This window comes from Xenopus tropicalis, chromosome 4 (genome assembly GCF_000004195.4).
Source record: "Xenopus tropicalis strain Nigerian chromosome 4, UCB_Xtro_10.0, whole genome shotgun sequence".
Classification (NCBI taxonomy): Eukaryota; Metazoa; Chordata; class Amphibia; order Anura; family Pipidae; genus Xenopus; species Xenopus tropicalis.
The window spans coordinates 13,086,657-13,109,299 of NC_030680.2; the positions used below are offsets into that span (position 1 = coordinate 13,086,657).

The 22,643-nt window shown below is 49.9% G+C and overlaps 1 protein-coding gene across 3 annotated transcripts in view; it reads left to right on the plus strand.

Annotated features, from left to right (window-relative positions):
- Positions 1 to 5,219, plus strand: part of ambra1 (autophagy/beclin-1 regulator 1) — a 61,356-nt gene extending 56,137 nt beyond the window's left edge. Inside the window, exons 18-19 of one of the 3 annotated variants that reach the window (XM_004913387.4) lie at positions 711 to 815; positions 1,533 to 5,219. In XM_004913387.4, coding sequence (XP_004913444.1) covers positions 711 to 815; positions 1,533 to 1,906 — 479 coding nt within the window. In that variant the 3' untranslated portion in view covers positions 1,907 to 5,219. Of the gene's footprint in view, positions 1 to 707; positions 816 to 1,532 lie in introns of all 3 variants that reach the window. The other 2 variants (XM_004913386.4, XM_002934098.5) reach the window with 2 other exon arrangements.
- Positions 5,220 to 22,643: the final 17,424 nt, after the last annotated feature.

Consider the following 22,643-nt stretch of genomic DNA (forward strand, 5'->3'; position numbering starts at 1 on the left):
TGGCAATAACAATGCCCTCTGGGTCACCTGACTGACTCCCCAAATGCAGCAACTGGGTGGTAAAGTGACTCAGTGGTTAGCATTTGTGCCTGGCAGCACTTTAGGAACTTCCACTCCAAAAGCATCCGATTTCAGATGAAACCAAAAAATGAGAGTGGATGTGATAGATATGGTGAGAGTTTCTTACAGATGAAGGTAAAAGCAGCCATCTTATTGGTTTCTTTAGATTATTGCACTTGGACACTTTTTTTTTTTTAATATATAGGGTTTAAACCCCTTGTGAGGCTGCATAGATGGCTTTAGCCAGGTCACAGCACTGATAGGGCTAAGGTCAGAGTAAGAATTGGTGCTAGTATCTCTTTAAACCTGGGCTGATAAGCTTTTTACATGATGATGCTGATCTGTTATTAATTTTGAGCCCAATAATAATTTCACAGGCCAGTAAGCTGCGCAGGCATTCCATCATTTTTCATAGCAGTTTGGCCACCAATTCCCCGGGGTTTTTATGGATGAGATTTACTGTAACCGCCCGGGTTTAGCTCTGTGAAGCTCAGATAAATAAGCTTCCCTGTCTGTTTGTTTAATTGCTTACTGAAAATGCACAGAGCAGAGAAACAGCCAATTTAACATTTCTTGTTTTTTTTTTTCTTCTTTGTGCTGTTAATGCCAAGACAACTCACAGCAGCCTCCCTTCTTGTTAACCCCAGCAGGGCCCAGCGGCACAGCAGAGACCCCTTCCAGCAGCTCCGAGGGGGCGCCATCTTCTGGAGAGTCCCAGGAAGGAATCCCCTCATCATCGGAGGTACCTGGCTCAGGTGGGTGGAAAAGGGAGTTGCTCAGTGCTGCCATATTTAAAGGGAACAAATGCCACCATCAGTGGCATAACTATATGTGGCTGTCCCACCCCCCTGGGCCCAGCACGCACATCCATCCCAACCATATACCTGCTCTGGGGCACTGGGGTATATTTATCATGCTGTATAAAAAGTGGAGTAGGACATTATCAGTGATGTTGCTCATAGAAAACCAAAGCAAAGCATCTGATTGGCTTCTAACTGTTGAAATCTAATTGCTGATTGGTTGCCCTGGGCAACATCACTGTTAATGCTTAATTCCACTTTTTACACAGCGTGATAAATTTACCCCTAAGTGTAACGGGATGTTAAGTGGCCAAGGAAGTCGGGGAGCTCTCCTGTATCCCTGCCGTGTATCCCTTGCACCGTGTTGGCACAGTAACCGCCTGTCGTGCCAGCCCTTTCCCTTCCTAACCCTACTTTTTCATGGCATATTAGAGGCAGCCAGCTTGTCACGTCGGCTCACATGAAAGCCGATTTGATATCTTTGTAGTTCATTATATTCAGGAGAAGCAAATCTGATGAATTCTCTTCTGCTGGGTCAGAACCGGCCGTCCTCCCGTGCACTCCTCCCTGAATACTCCCAGGCTGAGTGTATAACCCGCTCCCCTCAATGTGAATTCCCCCTGTATTTGTCTGCTCTGTTCTTTTCCCTCACTGCTCCTTCATGTCCTACAGGAGAGGGCCAGGAGGATGCTCTGAGCAGGATCCAGAGGCTTATGGCTGAAGGAGGGATGACGGCCGTGGTGCAGAGAGAGCAGAGCACAACTATGGCATCCATGGGAGGCTTTGGCAACAACATCATAGTCAGCCACAGAATCCACCGCGGCTCCCAGACTGCGTCTGACCCGGCCTCCCGCGCTTCTGCCCCACGCTCCCCACAGCCCTCCACCTCCAGAGAGACGGTGGCAGAGCTAGAACGCCTTCTTGCCCCGCCCCAAACGAGTCAATTACTCCTCCCCGAGACGCAGTTGCTGACCAATAACAATAATGATGGTGAAGTCAATGTGCAGCCTCTTAGTAGTGGCACCTTTCCTGGGGTGGAGAGGTAGAAACACGGACCTGTGATCCTGGTACTGCTGTAAAGACTGACCCCCCCCCCACCCTGCCTACTATTGCTGGTGGGGATTTCAAGCTGAGGACAATGGTGCTATAGACTTGGAGGGGAGTCCATTTGCTAACTGGCCCTCCAACAAGTCATGGGGAAGTATAAAGCTTAAAATGAGAAATCTCATTTTGTCTCCTCCCTCTCCCCCACCCCCTCTCTCTCACCCCCTATGCTCACTTTGCCCTGCTGCCAGCTACGCCAGGGTAGTTAAGTGAAGCCACTGATGCTTACAGCAATGGGGTAAGTGTTCCTGCTTCACCCTGATTAATATATATATATATATAATATGTTACAATGTGAGCAAAGAGCCTTAAAGAGTAGCGAGAGGAGGATCTACGGCTTATTGCCCCCCCCCTCTCCTTACTGCCTAGTGTGCGTTTTATTGCATCCAAAGGAAGACGGGGAGGGGGTAGCTGGCACTAAATTTCCCTCTGGGTCAGTTTGATGGCAAGTACAGGGAGCTGCTATGAGACTGTTACTGCCCTTCTTGCTTTGGCTGAACTCAAGGAGGGATGCATGCACTACAAGAAGGGTGGTGGTGGGATAGGGCCCCCCCTGTCTCTCCGGCGCATGTGAGTGTGGGTGCCCCGGCCTGCCTCTTCTACATCTCCACTCAGAGGAGCCTTCGAACTCAGCCTGCTCCCCCCCCATCCCTGAATGAACCCAGTGGGCTGAGGGCTGCTGCACTGCGGGCCTAGGCTGTGTGCTGAATGGGACATGTGTTGTTTCCTACAGGACGTGAGGTCGTTCTCTTCCGCTCTCCGTAACCAATAACCAGCCGCATCACACGCCTGAGTTCTGTTCAGGTTGCCAAATCCAGAGATCACGCTGCCAGTGAGACTTTTCGGCGCTCTGCTTCTCAACTTTGGTTTTTTTTCGTTAGTTTTTTTTTTTTGCAATGGCTATATCTTTGTACGCGTACAGGTCTAATTACCCCCCCCACTTACGGCGAATATGTCTACATTGTATGTATGATTATATTGGATGAAATGTACCCCCCACCCCAGTCATCTGTGTATACAGGTATCGTTCTGCCCCCTCGTGTGAATCTGTGAGCCCAAATGACTTTATACCTTGCTAAAGGCCAGTAGAGCACCACATGTGTTAACACTTTCCCTGCCAGAGCTGATCAGCTGCTTATAGCCCCCCCCTGTGGGTTAATACGGGGGCCAACACACCCCCCCCAGGTGTATCATGGGCAGTTGGCGCTTTGGCTGACTCGCCTGGGGGCGGGGCCCTCTCAGTGGCACGTGCATTGGCCAGTGCTTGTAGGCTTTCCCATGGTTGGCCAATAAACAGTATTAAGGGTAAATGTTACAGAAGGGGCCAGGTTACATTACGCTCTTGCTTATACACGTGAGCAGGTTGCCATCCATTCCCGATCTCAGGGCTGTCTCAAGTGTGGGTGCTGCCGGGGGCAAAGCAAACTGCCCACCCTGTGGCCCTACAGCTGTCAAGTTATAACACCCTTTCAGCCATTTTGGGTGCTGCACTTTAACAGCCGCTGGTTGGGCAACACCAATATAAAGCGTTGCTCTTACCATTGCTCCTATTACCTGCACCCCATTTGAGCAGATCCTTATTTGCACCCACTAACGACGGCTCTGACCCTCTCCCATGATGCCCTTTGAGAGCCCTGCCTATGTAACGTTACCCAGGAAGGTCCCATTGGGGCGGGGGTGTGTAGCTAAAAAGCTCAAGCACATCAGGCATTTGTTGGGTTAACTCACCCACATTTTAGGGGATACCCCCATTCCTGGATAGACCCAGCCCTGCTGTTACATGGCACTGACCCCCCTGTGAGAAGAGCGAGGCTCTTGCGCTTGTATTAGTAGCACTGCAGAACTTCGCCCCCCCACTTCATGGCTTTTACTGCAAATATTCCAGAGTGTTGCTTTAAGACCTGCTGTACCATTAGTCTGAGCTCCTCATATACTCGCCATCAGCGGGCACTGCTGAGAGGCCAATGCTCCAGTATTCCAACTTACCCCCCGACAGCCCATGTTGCGTCTCAGAGCATCACTCCGGCGCCCCCTGGAACACTTCTAAGAACTGCAGAGCGCTACGCCAGTAGTCTTCAATGCTTTGTTGGTTTCTTGCTCTTACAGTCTGTGCGACACATAACAGCGCTGTTGAAGGCATCATTCCAGTAACCCATTGTGACCTGTAGGGCATGACTCAATCCATGTAACGATTTCAGAGCATTGCTCCAGTAAACCCTGTGACACCAGTTACCTTGTGTCAAGCCTCGTTTTGTTCCCCCCCCCCCCCCCCCCCCCCCCCCCCCACGTTAGTGTTGTGGCTGCTGTGTGCGTCTGGATGCATTGATGCCCCTTTGACTCCACCATTATTATAGTCTCAGCGCTTGTCCAAGGCCTTCAGTCCATGAGCTGACACTTCACATTGGCCTTTGCCTTGTTTTAATTGGCACCCCATTCCTGCCTACCCCTGGGGGGGCGCTGATTTCTTCAGCCGCTGCTGCCCATACAACAACCGTTTGTTTCTGGCCTCTCGAGCCTCGATAATTGGTCTCAGTTGAGGGATCTGGCAGAATGAGGGCAGCCAAGACAAGGCTCATCGAGCCTACAACCTGTCTGAATTATGAGCCTTCTGACAATGACAATAGCCAAGCGTTCTTACAGAGCAACTGATATACAAGCCCATGGCTTATGTTTGCTGCTCCTTTAAGTAGGGTTCATTCATTCTTAGTGATCCCTATTTAATGGAAATGGCTTACCTAAAATTGAGCTCTCCGCATTCTCCACCAACTTTTCACTGGGATTTGTAGTTTAAAAAAGGCTGCAAATTTCTCATCCCTTGGCCATTGGTTCATGTACGTGGACATCACTTCTAATAGGGCAAATCGCCTTGCTCTAGGTTTATTTATTCTTAGTGATCCCTACGTAATGGCAATGGCTTACCTAAAATTGAGCTCTCCGCATTCTCCACCAACTTTTCACTGGGATTTATAGTTTAAAAAAGGCTGCAAATTTCCCATTCCATGCCTATCCGTTAATGTACGTGGACATCATCCGTAATAGAAAAGAACCGCCACGTCAGGGTATATTCATTCTTTGTGATCCTAGCTCCTAGAGTTGGACTGAAATCGAGCTCTCCGCATTCTCCACCAAGTTTTAAGGGAGACTGGGATGTGTAGTCTAAAAGACTGCAAATTTCCCATCCCATGCCTATTGGTTCATGTACATGGACATCATTGGTAATAGGGAAAACCGCCTCGTCCAGTCTTGCTTTTTTATTATATAATAAAATGATCTGATTGGTGACTGCATGGCAAGAGTGTGTTCTGTCCATTTGCTCAATGAGTCCGGGGTGCCTTCCAGTTTCAGTAATGAGGGTGTGAGATAAAGTTCTCAGCAGCTTTCAGGTCGGGGGTGGGAATATGGGCAGCTAATGTTTGTTGATATGACATCTCCCAGCATCCTTTGCTGTTCAAGGCTGCTACCAGGCAAGCCCCACCTGCTTCCTTTTCCACGATGCCATGGTATAAAAGCATCAAGTTTATTGTGGATTCAAAGGTGTATGAAGTTTCCTACTTGAGTCGAGCTCTATTTCAATAACCGTCAGCCGGTTGTGCTGATCTAAGGGCGATACCGTTTATTTGTCTGCAGCCGAGACTCAGAACCGGTCCTCTGGTCGATTCAGTGTCAGGCCTAGTGAGTTAAAGCTTTTCTGTAACCCTGGTAACTGGAGAAGAAACATTATGAGATGGCTTAGCTTCCCCCCGGTGCTTACTATAAGGAGCTCAATGCTGCTATAAGGAGACAATATCACTGACACCCAGTGCTGAATTGGGCACGGTCCATCCAGGCCTGTTCTGTTTTTGGCTGATTTCAAGGTTCAGTAACTAACTGTCACCCTGTACATTATTTCCTCACAGCCAGGATGGGATCTAATGAAACTGGGAAGGAGTCGATAGCCGAGGAGTCAGCGCTGGCATTGCCTTGTGCCCCGGGGAGCTGTGCCAGCATAGAGAGAGCCAGCATAACCAGTGATGGCTTCTGTCACCCCATTACAGAGTATACAGATTCCTTCCTCTGTAGCCTGGCATCACAACTAGTCTTTAAATTGACACGTAAAGCAGCAGTCCTGCCCTGCTTTATGGCTGAGATTCTAGCTATCTGTATAACAGAGCATTCTGTCACAGTGGCACAGATCCTATCTGATCCCCCCATTGTAAGCAGCAGTCCTGCCCTGCTTTATGGCTGAGACTCTAGCTATCTGTATAACAGAGCATTCTGTCACAGTGGCACAGATCCTATCTGATCCCCCCATTGTAAGCAGCAGTCCTGCCCTGCTTTATGGCTGAGATTCTAGCTATCTGTATAACAGAGCATTCTGTCACAGTGGCACAGATCCTATCTGATCCCTCCCCCATTGTAAGCAGCAGTCCTGCCCTGCTTTATGGCTGAGATTCTAGCTATCTGTATAACAGAGCATTCTGTCACAGTGGCACAGATCCTATCTGATCCCCCCATTGTAAGCAGCAGTCCTGCCCTGCTTTATGGCTGAGATTCTAGCTATCTGTATAACAGAGCATTCTGTCACAGTGGCACAGATCCTATCTGATCCCCCCATTGTAAGCAGCAGTCCTGCCCTGCTTTATGGCTGAGATTCTAGCTATCTGTATAACAGAGCATTCTGTCACAGTGGCACAGATCCTATCTGATCCCCCCCATTGTAAGCAGCAGTCCTGCCCTGCTTTATGGCTGAGATTCTAGCTATCTGTATAACAGAGCATTCTGTCACAGTGGCACAGATCCTATCTGATCCCCCCATTGTAAGCAGCAGTCCTGCCCTGCTTTATGGCTGAGATTCTAGCTATCTGTATAACAGAGCATTCTGTCACAGTGGCACAGATCCTATCTGATCCCCCCCATTGTAAGCAGCAGTCCTGCCCTGCTTTATGGCTGAGATTCTAGCTATCTGTATAACAGAGCATTCTGTCACAGTGGCACAGATCCTATCTGATCCCCCCATTGTAAGCAGCAGTCCTGCCCTGCTTTATGGCTGAGATTCTAGCTATCTGTATAACAGAGCATTCTGTCACAGTGGCACAGATCCTATCTGATCCCCCCATTGTAAGCAGCAGTCCTGCCCTGCTTTATGGCTGAGATTCTAGCTATCTGTATAACAGAGCATTCTGTCACAGTGGCACAGATCCTATCTGATCCCCCCATTGTAAGCAGCAGTCCTGCCCTGCTTTATGGCTGAGATTCTAGCTATCTGTATAACAGACCTGCAGATCAGTCATTGCTGGGTTGTTGGCCTGACTATTGGGCCACAATGATGGCATCTCTAACATAACAGGGTGCTTAGAGCTTAACGAGACAGATGGATAATAATCCCATAAGGATCACATTGGGCTGTTTATGGTTCTCTCGCCCCGGGGGGGGCTGCTCGGACCCTTTGGCTGTAGACAAATCTATAAAACAAAATACATTGAGAGACAGAAGTAAAATGAATATTGACATAATTCTGCTCTTAACGGCACCAAAGGTCCATGTTCTGTTACTTAGGAAACTGATCTTGTAGAACCGAACCTTTCTGCTGCCCCGGGGCTCGTCCTTTGTCGCTAGAGGGAAAAGCTTTGGATTAATGATCTCCCCTTCTCCTCACACTCCCACTCTCCATCTTGGCAGCGAGTGCTACAGGCAGCTCTAATTTGGGCCCTACCCATCATGCCTGTCAGGCTTATGTTGGAGTGAGACGACACGGATGTATTGACATTGTTCTCGTAGTCTCAGAGAGGACTTGGGGAAGAACATTGGCTGCTTCTATATAAAGTTGCACCAAAATAGGTCTTTGTTTTCACTTCCGTCTGTGCATATTTGCCTTAACGCTCTTCCCCAGCCCTGTCATTTTTCGCCACTTAAAGGGCCACTGCGGATTCATTTTTTTCCTTATCTTATGGATTTGTCTAAAAAAAAATATTAAGAATTCAACGTATATTCCTTCCATTATCTTTCACTGCAAGATTCCACAAAGGCATAAGTGGCTCTGCTTGGCAGCCATTATGGCTCGTGTAATAATGCAAGGTGATGCAAAGCACAAAATTGAGTCTATTAAAAAGCTATTTACAAAGGCAATTTTATCTAAACGCAGTGGGTGTCATTCATGCTGTTTAGGGGGTGCTGCAATTACATGGGGTTTCTGGAAAATAATGCTGCATTGTGGGTAAAAACCATGGTGATTGGCCTTTGCTGGCCACAAGCTCCTATAAGGGTTTAATGTGTGTTTACTATAGATAGGGAGATAGAGAATATTGTAATATTGATGTCAGGAGGGGCATTGCATGCTGGGAATTGTAGTCCAGAAACAGCCAAAAAACTATAAAACATAAGTCTTGAAACAGAGGTGGCAGTGAGTAACGGGGCGACAGTCGGTGCTTATCATGCAGGGAAATGGCCTCATTAGCGGATTCTCCTTTTGAACAGCACAATCGCTTCTCACTGAAACTTCAGATCTTCCGGCAAATGTGTCTGACAGCGGCTCCTTGTCCCTGCGCCTCCGCTCCGTCCTCCCCGGGCGCCATTCATTAGGCTGAAAAATCTTATTCCTTAGGGGGAAAAGGTTACAGAGATGTGAGGGATTAACAGCGTAAACAGGCTCCGGCGCGGGAGGCGGGAGAGGCGCAGAGAATAAGCGAATATTTACAGGGAAGGCCGAAATTAGGCAGAAAATTGTCTTAACTCCTAGTGGTAATAGCCTCTGGCAAGGGACTGGGGCTGTGGGATAGCAGGTATAGTAGGGAGAGATGGTGCCTATAGTAGCAGTGGGGGGATAATAGCCTCTGGGAAGGGACTGGGGCTGTGGGATAGCAGGTATAGTAGGGAGAGATGGTGCCTATAGTAGCAGTGGGATAATAGCCTCTGGGAAGGGACTGGGGCTGTGGGATAGCAGGTATAGTAGGGAGAGATGGTGCCTATAGTAGCAGTGGGATAATAGCCTCTGGGAAGGGACTGGGGCTGTGGGATAGCAGGTATAGTAGGGAGAGATGGTGCCTATAGTAGCAGTGGGGGGATAATAGCCTCTGGGAAGGGACTGTGGCTGTGGGATAGCAGGTATAGTAGGGAGAGATGGTGCCTATAGTAGCAGTGGGGGGATAATAGCCTCTGGGAAGGGACTGGGGCTGTGGGATAGCAGGTATAGTAGGGAGAGATGGTGCCTATAGTAGCAGTGGGGGGATAATAGCCTCTGGGAAGGTACTGGGGCTGTGGGATAGCAGGTATAGTAGGGAGAGATGGTGCCTATAGTAGCAGTGGGATAATAGCCTCTGGGAAAGGACTGGGGCTGTGGGATAGCAGGTATAGTAGGGAGAGATGGTGCCTATAGTAGCAGTGGGATAATAGCCTCTGGGAAGGGACTGGGGCTGTGGGATAGCAGGTATAGTAGGGAGAGATGGTGCCTATAGTAGCAGTGGGGGGATAATAGCCTCTGGGAAGGGACTGGGGGTGTGGGATAGCAGGTATAGTAGGGAGAGATGGTGCCTTTAGTAGCAGTGGGGGGATAATAGCCTCTGGGAAGGGACTGGGGGTGTGGGATAGCAGGTATAGTAGGGAGAGATGGTGCCTATAGTAGCAGTGGGGGGGATAATAGCCTCTGGGAAGGGACAGGGGCTGTGGGATAGCAGGTATAGTAGGGAGAGATGGTGCCTATAGTAGCAGTGGGGGGATAATAGCCTCTGGGAAGGGACTGGGGCTGTGGGATAGCAGGTATAGTAGGGAGAGATGGTGCCTATAATAGCAGTGGGGGGATAATAGCCTCTGGGAAGGGACTGGGGCTGTGGGATAGCAGGTATAGTAGGGAGAGATGGTGCCTATAGTAGCAGTGGGGGGATAATAGTCTCTGGGAAGGGACTGGGGCTGTGGGATAGCAGGTATAGTAGGGAGAGATGGTGCCTATAGTAGCAGTGGGGTGATAATAGCCTCTGGGAAGGGACTGGGGCTGTGGGATAGCAGGTATAGTAGGGAGAGATGGTGCCTATAGTAGCAGTGGGGGGATAATAGCCTCTGGGAAGGGACTGGGGCTGTGGGATAGCAGGTATAGTAGGGAGAGATGGTGCCTATAGTAGCAGTGGGGGGATAATAGCCTCTGGGAAGGGACTGGGGCTGTGGGATAGCAGGTATAGTAGGGAGAGATGGTGCCTATAGTAGCAGTGGGATAATAGCCTCTGGGAAGGGACTGGGCTGTGGGATAGTAGGTATAGTAGGGAGAGATGGTGCCTATAGTAGCAGTGGGGGGATAATAGCCTCTGGGAAGGGACTGGGGCTGTGGGATAGCAGGTATAGTAGGGAGAGATGGTGCCTATAGTAGCAGTGGGATAATAGCCTCTGGGAAGGGACTGGGGCTGTGGGATAGTAGGTATAGTAGGGAGAGATGGTGCCTATAGTAGCAGTGGGGGGATAATAGCCTCTGGGAAGGGACTGAGGCTGTGGGATAGCAGGTATAGTAGGGAGAGATGGTGCCTATAGTAGCAGTGGGGGGATAATAGCCTCTGGGAAGGGACTGGGGCTGTGGGATAGCAGGTATAGTAGGGAGAGATGGTGCCTATAGTAGCAGTGGGGGGATAATAGCCTCTGGGAAGGGACTGAGGCTGTGGGATAGCAGGTATAGTAGGGAGAGATGGTGCTTATAGTAGCAGTGGGGGGATAATAGCCTCTGGGAAGGGACTGGGGCTGTGGGATAGCAGGTATAGTAGGTATAGTAGGGAGAGATGGTGCCTATAGTAGCAGTGGGGGGATAATAGCCTCTGGGAAGGGACTGGGGCTGTGGATAGCAGGTATAGTAGGGAGAGATGGTGCCTATAGTAGCAGTGGGATAATAGTCTCTGGGAAGGGACTGTGGGATAGTAGGTATAGTAGGGAGAGATGGTGCCTATAGTAGCAGTGGGGGGATAATAGCCTCTGGCAAGGGACTGGGGCTGTGGGATAGCAGGTATAGTAGGGAGAGATGGTGCCTATAGTAGCAGTGGGGGGATAATAGCCCCTGGGAAGGACTGTGGCTGTGGGATAGCAGGTATAGTAGGGAGAGATGGTGCCTATAGTAGCAGTGGGGGGGATAATAGCCTCTGGCAAGGGACTGGGGCTGTGGGATAGCAGGTATAGTAGGGAGAGATGGTGCCTATAGTAGCAGTGGGGGGATAATAGCCTCTGGGAAGGGACTGGGGCTGTGGGATAGCAGGTATAGTAGGGAGAGATGGTGCCTATAGTAGCAGTGGGATAATAGCCTCTGGGAAGGGACTGGGGCTGTGGGATAGCAGGTATAGTAGGGAGAGATGGTGCCTATAGTAGCAGTGGGGGGATAATAGCCTCTGGGAAGGGACTGGGGGTGTGGGATAGCAGGTATAGTAGGGAGAGATGGTGCCTATAGTAGCAGTGGGGGGATAATAGCCTCTGGGAAGGGACTGGGGCTGTGGGATAGCAGGTATAGTAGGGAGAGATGGTGCCTATAGTAGCAGTGGGGGGATAATAGCCTCTGGGAAGGTACTGGGGCTGTGGGATAGCAGGTATAGTAGGGAGAGATGGTGCCTATAGTAGCAGTGGGATAATAGCCTCTGGGAAAGGACTGGGGCTGTGGGATAGCAGGTATAGTAGGGAGAGATGGTGCCTATAGTAGCAGTGGGATAATAGCCTCTGGGAAGGGACTGGGGCTGTGGGATAGCAGGTATAGTAGGGAGAGATGGTGCCTATAGTAGCAGTGGGGGGATAATAGCCTCTGGGAAGGGACTGGGGGTGTGGGATAGCAGGTATAGTAGGGAGAGATGGTGCCTTTAGTAGCAGTGGGGGGATAATAGCCTCTGGGAAGGGACTGGGGGTGTGGGATAGCAGGTATAGTAGGGAGAGATGGTGCCTATAGTAGCAGTGGGGGGGATAATAGCCTCTGGGAAGGGACAGGGGCTGTGGGATAGCAGGTATAGTAGGGAGAGATGGTGCCTATAGTAGCAGTGGGGGGATAATAGCCTCTGGGAAGGGACTGGGGCTGTGGGATAGCAGGTATAGTAGGGAGAGATGGTGCCTATAGTAGCAGTGGGGGGATAATAGCCTCTGGGAAGGGACTGGGGCTGTGGGATAGCAGGTATAGTAGGGAGAGATGGTGCCTATAGTAGCAGTGGGGGGATAATAGTCTCTGGGAAGGGACTGGGGCTGTGGGATAGCAGGTATAGTAGGGAGAGATGGTGCCTATAGTAGCAGTGGGGTGATAATAGCCTCTGGGAAGGGACTGGGGCTGTGGGATAGCAGGTATAGTAGGGAGAGATGGTGCCTATAGTAGCAGTGGGGGGATAATAGCCTCTGGGAAGGGACTGGGGCTGTGGGATAGCAGGTATAGTAGGGAGAGATGGTGCCTATAGTAGCAGTGGGGGGATAATAGCCTCTGGGAAGGGACTGGGGCTGTGGGATAGCAGGTATAGTAGGGAGAGATGGTGCCTATAGTAGCAGTGGGATAATAGCCTCTGGGAAGGGACTGGGGCTGTGGGATAGTAGGTATAGTAGGGAGAGATGGTGCCTATAGTAGCAGTGGGGGGATAATAGCCTCTGGGAAGGGACTGGGGCTGTGGGATAGCAGGTATAGTAGGGAGAGATGGTGCCTATAGTAGCAGTGGGATAATAGCCTCTGGGAAGGGACTGGGGCTGTGGGATAGTAGGTATAGTAGGGAGAGATGGTGCCTATAGTAGCAGTGGGGGGATAATAGCCTCTGGGAAGGGACTGAGGCTGTGGGATAGCAGGTATAGTAGGGAGAGATGGTGCCTATAGTAGCAGTGGGGGGATAATAGCCTCTGGGAAGGGACTGGGGCTGTGGGATAGCAGGTATAGTAGGGAGAGATGGTGCCTATAGTAGCAGTGGGGGGATAATAGCCTCTGGGAAGGGACTGAGGCTGTGGGATAGCAGGTATAGTAGGGAGAGATGGTGCTTATAGTAGCAGTGGGGGGATAATAGCCTCTGGGAAGGGACTGGGGCTGTGGGATAGCAGGTATAGTAGGTATAGTAGGGAGAGATGGTGCCTATAGTAGCAGTGGGGGGATAATAGCCTCTGGGAAGGGACTGGGGCTGTGGGATAGCAGGTATAGTAGGGAGAGATGGTGCCTATAGTAGCAGTGGGATAATAGTCTCTGGGAAGGGACTGTGGGATAGTAGGTATAGTAGGGAGAGATGGTGCCTATAGTAGCAGTGGGGGGATAATAGCCTCTGGCAAGGGACTGGGGCTGTGGGATAGCAGGTATAGTAGGGAGAGATGGTGCCTATAGTAGCAGTGGGGGATAATAGCCTCTGGGAAGGGACTGGGGCTGTGGGATAGCAGGTATAGTAGGGAGAGATGGTGCCTATAGTAGCAGTGGGGGGATAATAGCCTCTGGGAAGGGATTGGGGCTGTGGGATAGCAGGTATAGTAGGGAGAGATGGTGCCTATAGTAACAGTGGGGGATAATAGCCTCTGGGAAGGGACTGGGGCTGAGGGATAGCAGGTATAGTAGGGAGAGATGGTGCCTATAGTAGCAGTGGGGGGATAATAGCCTCTGGGAAGGGATTGGGGCTGTGGGATAGCAGGTATAGTAGGGAGAGATGGTGCCTATAGTAGCAGTGGGGGGATAATAGCCTCTGGGAAGGGACTGGGGCTGTGGGATAGCAGGTATAGTAGGGAGAGATGGTGCCTATAGTAGCAGTGGGGGGATAATAGCCTCTGGGAAGGGACTGGGGCTGTGGGATAGCAGGTATAGTAGGGAGAGATGGTGCCTATAGTAGCAGTGGGGGATAATAGCCTCTGGGAAGGGACTGGGGCTGAGGGATAGCAGGTATAGTAGGGAGAGATGGTGCCTATAGTAGCAGTGGGGGGATAATAGCCTCTGGGAAGGGATTGGGGCTGTGGGATAGCAGGTATAGTAGGGAGAGATGGTGCCTATAGTAGCAGTGGGGGGATAATAGCCTCTGGGAAGGGACTGGGGCTGTGGGATAGCAGGTATAGTAGGGAGAGATGGTGCCTATAGTAGCAGTGGGGGGATAATAGCCTCTGGGAAGGGACTGGGGCTGTGGGATAGCAGGTATAGTAGGGAAAGATGGTGCCTATAGTAGCAGTGGGGGGATAGTAGCCTCTGGGAAGGGACTGGGGCTGTGGGACAGCAGGTATAGTAGGGAGAGATGGTGCCTATAGTAGCAGTGGGGGGATAATAGCCTCTGGGAAGGGACTGGGGCTGTGGGATAGCAGGTATAGTAGGGAGAGATGGTGCCTATAGTAACAGTGGGATAATAGCCTCTGGGAAGGGACTGGGGCTGTGGGATAGCAGGTATAGTAGGGAGAGATGGTGCCTATAGTAGCAGTGGGATAATAGCCTCTGGGAAGGGACTGGGGCTGTGGGATAGCAGGTATAGTAGGGAGAGATGGTGCCTATAGTAGCAGTGGGGGGATAATAGCCTCTGGGAAGGGACTGTGGCTGTGGGATAGCAGGTATAGTAGGGAGAGATGGTGCCTATAGTAGCAGTGGGGGGGATAATAGCCTCTGGGAAGAGACTGGGGCTGTGGGATAGCAGGTATAGTAGGGAGAGATGGTGCCTATAGTAGCAGTGGGGGGGATAATAGCCTCTGGGAAGGGACTGGGGCTGTGGGATAGCAGGTATAGTAGGGAGAGATGGTGCCTATAGTAGCAGTGGGGGGATAATAGCCTCTGGGAAGGGACTGGGGCTGTGGGATAGCAGGTATAGTAGGGAGAGATGGTGCCTATAGTAGCAGTGGGGTGATAATAGCCTCTGGGAAGGGACTGGGGCTGTGGGATAGCAGGTATAGTAGGGAGAGATGGTGCCTATAGTAGCAGTGGTGGATAATAGCCTCTGGGAAGGGACTGGGGCTGTGGGATAACAGGTATAGTAGGGAGAGATGGTGCCTATAGTAGCAGTGGGGGGATAATAGCCTCTGGGAAGAGACTGGGGCTGTGGGATAGCAGGTATAGTAGGGAGAGATGGTGCCTATAGTAGCAGTGGAGTAGAACAGCAAATGGGTGCAGAACTTAAGGTCTGACTGTTATTACTTGCCCTTCAATTTACACTCGGTGTTTGTTCTATATAATCCATGAGGAGGGCTGCCAACACCGACTGCTTTAATACCTTTAGCCTTTCCCATGATGCAGTGCTTCTGCTCCTAACAAGCCCATCATCAGATACATGACGCCTTGAGAGGACAGCTGAAGTCCCCAAGGGACCCTTTGCCGGATCAAATTATATGATTAAAAGTTCCGCTAGAGAAAGCAGCCTATTTATATCCTACTCACATGAAATGATCACCCTTCATGTCTGTGCTGTGACCGGGTTCCAGTGCCCATTGTACAGATATTATCCAGATATTTAATATGGGCCCATGTGTGAAACTGCTCTTCATGGACAAATTGTGGGTCCAAAATTCACCATTTTTGTGATTGGAAATCACGTGACCAAAACGGGGTACAAAGAGATCAAATTTAGGCTTTATGACCCTGTGCATTGGGTTATTGCCCTTAGAGGGCGCTGTGCTCAGAGGCTGCTCCGGCAGATACATTAGATAGATTTAAGGAAGGGCTGGATACATATTGAAGCAATAGATTCATCCAATCAGGGCTGCTTTAAGGGGGCATAAGGGGGCATAAGGGGCAATAAGGGGGCATAAGAGGGCATAAGGGGCATGTGTGCAATATATTCTAAAAGAAGCCTCACCCATAAGGGGCAAACCATCTATTTAATAAGCTGACCAGCCATATAGACAATTGGGCCTTTATCGCCCCTCAGCACAGGAGCCTTTGGGCCAGTTGCCCCTCTATTCAAATAAAGTCTCACAGGGGCAAGAAAGGGAGGTGCAGTTCTGCGGTGGTTGCTAAGGGGACTTCTGGGAGATGTAGTTCTGAAGCCTGTAGCATAATGAGTGCGGCCACTGCAGCCTGGGAGGGAGGGTTGTTGTTTGTGCTTTATTTCTGCTCGCTGCACACCCATTCCTGCAGGCTTGGCGAGCAATTCATAAAGCCTCAGTGCATTGCACCGTATGTATTCTGCCCATTAGGCACCCATCCACTAAATGATCTTCATCTCCCACACTGGAATCACTGAAGCCTGACACCCATCATTAACTAAACCATCTCCCTCATTCCTTGTCCTCACTCTTTATTGTCCCTGCCACCCTTTTCTGTAGCCTTTAGGGAAGCACTCAGTGACTTCTAATATCCTTATCATTAACAGTAGGGGGTACATTATCCCTTATAATACATGAGTGATACTCAGAGTTCCCTGTATAACTCAGCCTGCAGCCTTGTGCCTTTATATGGGCACAGAACCCCTCAGTGACTGCTAATATCCTTATCATTTACAGTAGGGGGTACATTATCCCTTATAATACATGAGTGATACTCAGAGTTCCCTGTATAACTCAGCCTGCAGCCTTGTGCCTTTATATGGGCACAGAACCCCTCAGTGACTGCTAATATCCTTATCATTTACAGTAGGGGGTACATTATCCCTTATAATACATGAGTGATACTCAGAGTTCCCTGTATAACTCAGCCTGTAGCCTTGTGCCTTTATATGGGCACAGAACCCCTCAGTGACTGCTAATATCCTTATCATTTACAGTAGGGGGTACATTATCCCTTATAATACATGAGTGATACTCAGAGTTCCCTGTATAACTCAGCCTGCAGCCTTGTGCCTTTATATGGGCACAGAACCCCTCAGTGACTGCTAATATCCTTATCATTTACAGTAGGGGGTACATTATCCCTTATAATACATGAGTGATACTCAGAGTTCCCTGTATAACTCAGCCTGCAGCCTTGTGCCTTTATATGGGCACAGAACTCCAGTTTGGTTGATGGGAATATATATGTTTTTTTTATTTTTTTATCTTTTTCCCCAACTCTTTCCCTTCTCACCTATCACATTCACTGTTTCTCCCACAATCCACCTCTCCCTCTGCCTTTTTAGCTTTGGATTCTCTGTTGTTCCTTTAATCCTTACATTATGTTCCTTCTCTCTTTGTTCCTCTGTTCCTGGAGCTTCTCACACTCAGAGTTAATCCTGTGGCCCCTGGAACAGGCGTCCGGCCCCCCAGAGCAGTAACGAGCACTTAATGCAGCTCCAATGATATCATAATCAGCCCTGAGCAGGCAAGGTCAGACATTGCGCTGATAAATCCAAAGAGACAGACTATAAAACATTTCATCCAGCAGAAGCCAATAAGTAAATCCCCGGCCATTATCCCCGGCAGCTGAGATCTACAGGAGAACTTTATATGGGGGCCGCCGAGCCGAGGAGCATGGGGGCAATGAAAGGGATGATTGAAGGTTTTAAATTGGTCCAAAATCAGAAGAAAGGGAGAAAAGAGGAAGGGAATGAAGAAAAGACGGAAGGAAGGAATGAAGGAGGGAGGGGGGAGGAAGGGAGGCAGGAAGGAAGGGAAGGAAGTAAGGAATTAATGAATAAATAAATGAAGGAAGGAAGGAATGAAGGAGGGAGGGAGGGAGGGAGGAAGGAATGAATAAATAAATGAAGGAAGGAAGGAAGGAAGGAATGAAGGAGGGAGGGGGAAGGAAGTGAAGGAAGGAAGGAATGAATAAATAAATGAAGGAAGGAAGGAAGGAATAAAGGAAGGAAGGAAGGAATGAAGGAGGGAGGGAGGGGGGAGGAAGGGAGGAAGGAAGGGAAGGAAGTAAGGAATGAATAAATAAATGAAGGAAGGAATGAATAAAGGAAGGAAGGTAGGAAGGAAGGGAGGGAGGGAGGGAGGGAGGGAGGAAGGGAGGAAGGAAGGGAAGGAAGTAAGGAATGAATAAATAAATAAATCAAGGAAGGAAGGAATAAAGGAAGGAATGACGGAGGGAGGGGGGAGGAAGGGAGGGAGGAAGGAAGTGAAGGAATGAATAAATAAATAAATAAAGGAAGGAATGAAGGAGGGAGGGAGGGAGGGAGGGGGAGGAAGGGAGGGAGGGAGGAAGGAAGGAATGAATAAATAAATGAAGGAAGGAATGAAGGAGGGAGGGAGGGAGGGGGGAGGGAGGGAGGGAGGAAGGAAGGAATGAATAAATAAATGAAGGAAGGAAGGAGGGAGGGGGGAGGAAGGGAAGGAGGAAGGAAGTGAAGGAAGGAAGTGAAGGAAGGAAGGAATGAATAAATAAATGAAGGAAGGAAGGAAGGAAGGAAGGAATAAAGGAAGGAAGGAATGAAGGAGGGAGGGAGGGAGGGAGGGAGGGGGGAGGAAGGAAGGGAAGGAAGTAAGGAATGAATAAATAAATGAAGGAAGGAATGAATAAAGGAAGGAAGGTAGGAAGGAATGACGGAGGGAGGGGGGAGGAAGGGAGGGAGGAAGTGAAGGAATGAATAAATAAATAAAGGAAGGAATGAAGGAGGGAGGGAGGGAGGGAGGGAGGGAGGGGGGAGGAAGGGAGGGTGGAAGGAAGGGAAGGAAGTAAGGAATGAATAAATAAATGAAGGAAGGAATGAAGGAGGGAGGGAGGGGGGGAGGAAGGGAGGGAGGAAGGGAGGGAATGAATAAATAAATGAAGGAAGGAAGGAAGGAATGAAGGAGGCAGGGAGGGAGGGGGAGGAAGGGAGGGAGGAAGGAAGGAAGGAAGGAAGGAAGGGAAGGAAGGAATGAATAAATAAATAAATGAAGGAAGGAATGAATGAAGGAATAAAGGAAGGATGGAAGGAAGGAAGTTTGGAAGGAAGGTTGGAAGGAAGGGGGGGAGGGAGGGAGGGAAGGAAGGAATGAATAAATAAATAAAGGAAGGAATGAAGGAGGGAGGGAGGGGGGGAGGAAGGGAGGGGGGAGGAAGGGAGGGAGGAAGGGAGGGAAGGAATGAATAAATAAATGAAGGAAGGAATAAAGGAAGGAAGGAAGGAATGAAGGAGGGAGGGAGGGAGAGGGGGAGGAAGGGAGGGAGGAAGGAAGGAAGGAAGGTAAGGAAGGAATGAATAAATAAATGAAGGAAGGAATGAATGAAGGAATAAAGGAAGGATGGAAGGAAGGTTGGAAGGAAGGGAGGGAGGGAGGGAAGAAGTAGAAAGGAAGGAATACAGGAGGGAAGGACAAAACAACAGGAAAAGGGATAATAGAATAGAGAAGGGTTGAGGTTAGGGCCCCTGTGCCTAAGGTCACCTATTCCGCACCCCATCCTTGTTGGTGAGTCCATATTGTATGGCCCCAGAACAACCAAGAGCTGCTGAGAGAGTGCTGGGAGTTGTAGTGTAGCACTACGGGCTCTAGGCAGCACCCCCAGCCACCAACACAGAGGGGGGTACATCTCCTGCCCTCCTCCCCCGAGCTTATTGCATGTATCAGTAAATCAGCCATAGATCCATGAATATTTAGGGAGGAAAACAGGTTTGCAACCCATATCTCACCCTAACTCAAAGAGCAAATAGGCATGCTCCCCAAATCTCCCCTAAATTCAGGCTAAGCTCCCCTGCCAATGCTCCAAGCCCCCCATTGGGGAGCTCCACAGTTTTCCTACATCCCACATGCTGATTGGTTGCTATGGGTTACTTAACCAGTTGTAAATGTTGCACCTTTTGTTTGGTTACCCCTAAGCCTTAGGGTGAAGACACATTGGGCTACTTAGTAGCAGCTACTTGTCACGGCTACTAAATGCCAGAAAATCCCCTGCCATAGACAATACTGGGAATTGCCTCTGCTAAAACACACGTAGAGACAATTATCAGTAAATGATCAGCATTGTCTGTTTCAGTAGCTGCTACTATTAGCTCTGTGTGTCTTCACCCTTAAGGCCTAAGCGGCAGTGTCCATATTCCACCACTGGGGGTTGCGCTAACCTGCTCTCCCTACCAGGAAACACTTTTACCACGACTGTAGGTTCAAACTCAAGGTGATCAGTGGGGAAAAAATTATACTATAAAAATTCATTTTCTAAAAAATAAAGGGAAACTTGACCTTCAATAAACCTCTTTCCTTGCACTATAAAGTAGTCTGACCAAACTGGCAAGATCAGGTGAGAATCCCGCCTACTGGTACTACCTCACACTGCTATGAAACATAGGGAGACTAATGTGCAATGAATCAGAAGGGCAGACTTAGCGCAGTTTAGGTGATTATAGCCCCAACTCAGTGACCAAAGAACTGGCAGCCAATTATTAGTTACAATTACAAATAACTGTGTAATTAATGATATTGGTGGAATTTCCGTTAAAGGTTTGTGATCCCTTTAAAGCCCGAATTCTTCTGATGATGTTGCAGCCCATTCTCTCCCGTACGAGCAGCTGTTTTCATGCATCGCTTCCCCTTTAATCCTTATATAACCTGCTCTGAGCAGCCCGGCACTGGGTTATACTGAGGGATAGGCAGGAGCCCTGAGCAGAATCAGGTTCTGATGGACCTACTTGACTTGACTGTATCGCTGCCGTTTAATTCACGGGTCGATGGATTCTTGAGACCCCATTCCATGTGCCGGAGGGTCGGTTATTTGGTATTTTGCTTGTTTTGTTCTCAGTGTAACATGACAGGTTGCTGTGGGGTACAGAGCATGATGCCATGTGAGCCATACTGTATGTGTGTGGGGGTTATACTGCAGATCTCCTGTAAGTGCCATTCATATGGCAGGTAAAGATAGGGACAGAACTGAAGCAGGAGCAGCTAGTAGAACCCACACTGACTGGGGGGGACACGTAATTAAAGAGATTAAATAGAAAAGGAATAATGATACCTCTTAGCTCACAGCCCCAGTCCCTTCCCAGATGCTATTATCCCCCCACTGTTACTATAGGCACCATCTCTCCCTACTATACCTGCTATCCCACAGCCCCAGTCCCTTCCCAGAGGCTATTATCCCACTGCTACTATAGGCACCATCTCTCCCTACTATACCTGCTATCCCACAGCCCCGGTCCCTTCCCAGAGGCTATTATCCCCCCACTGCTACTATAGGCACCATCTCTCCCTACTATACCTGCTATCCCACAGCCCCAGTCCCTTCCCAGAGGCTATTATCCCCCCACTGCTACTATAGGCACCATCTCTCCCTACTATACCTGCTATCCCACAGCCCCAGTCCCTTCCCAGAGGCTATTATCCCCCCACTGCTACTATAGGCACCATCTCTCCCTACTATACCTGCTATCCCACAGCCCCAGTCCCTTCCCAGAGGCTATTATCCCCACTGCTACTATAGGCACCATCTCTCCCTACTATACCTGCTATCCCACAGCCCCAGTCCCTTCCCAGAGGCTATTATCCCCCACTGCTACTATAGGCACCATCTCTCCCTACTATACCTGCTATCCCACAGCCCCAGTCCCTTCCCAGAGGCTATTATCCCCCCACTGCTACTATAGGCACCATCTCTCCCTACTATACCTGCTATCCCACAGTCCCAGTCCCTTCCCAGAGGCTATTATCCCCCCACTGCTACTATAGGCACCATCTCTCCCTACTATACCTACTATCCCACAGCCCCCAGTCCCTTCCCAGAGGCTATTATCCCCCCACTGCTACTATAGGCACCATCTCTCCCTACTATATCTGCTATCCCACAGCCCCAGTCCCTTCCCAGAGGCTATTATCCCCCCACTGCTACTATAGGCACCATCTCTCCCTACTATACCTGCTATCCCACAGCCCCAGTCCCTTCCCAGACGCTATTATCCCCCGCTGTTACTATAGGCACCATCTCTCCCTACTATACCTGCTATCCCACAGCCACAGTCCCTTCCCAGAGGCTATTATCCCCCCACTGCTACTATAGGCACCATCTCTCCCTACTATACCTGCTATCCCACAGCCACAGTCCCTTCCCAGAGGCTATTATCCCCCCACTGCTACTATAGGCACCATCTCTCCCTACTATACCTGCTATCCCACAGCCCCAGTCCCTTCCCAGAGGCTATTATCCCCCCACTGCTACTATAGGCACCATCTCTCCCTACTATACCTGCTATCCCACAGCCCCAGTCCCTTCCCAGAGGCTATTATCCCCCCACTGCTACTATAGGCACCATCTCTCCCTACTATACCTGCTATCCCACAGCCCCAGTCCCTTCCCAGAGGCTATTATCCCCCCACTGCTACTATAGGCACCATCTCTCCCTACTATACCTGCTATCCCACAGCCACAGTCCCTTCCCAGAGGCTATTATCCCCCCACTGCTACTATAGGCACCATCTCTCCCTACTATACCTGCTATCCCACAGCCCCAGTCCCTTCCCAGACGCTATTATCCCCCCACTGTTACTATAGGCACCATCTCTCCCTACTATACCTGCTATCCCACAGCCCCAGTCCCTTCCCAGAGGCTATTATCCCCCCACTGCTACTATAGGCACCATCTCTCCCTACTATACCTGCTATCCCACAGCCCCAGTCCCTTCCCAGGGGCTATTATCCCCCCACTGCTACTATAGGCACCATCTCTCCCTACTATAACCTGCTATCCCACAGCCCCAGTCCCTTCCCAGAGGCTATTATCCCCCCCACTGCTACTATAGGCACCATCTCTCCCTACTATACCTGCTATCCCACAGCCCCAGTCCCTTCCCAGAGGCTATTATCCCCCCACTGCTACTATAGGCACCATCTCTCCCTACTATACCCGCTATCCCACAGCCCCAGTCCCTTCCCAGGGGCTATTATCCCCCCACTGCTACTATAGGCACCATCTCTCCCTACTATACCTGCTATCCCACAGCCCCAGTCCCTTCCCAGGG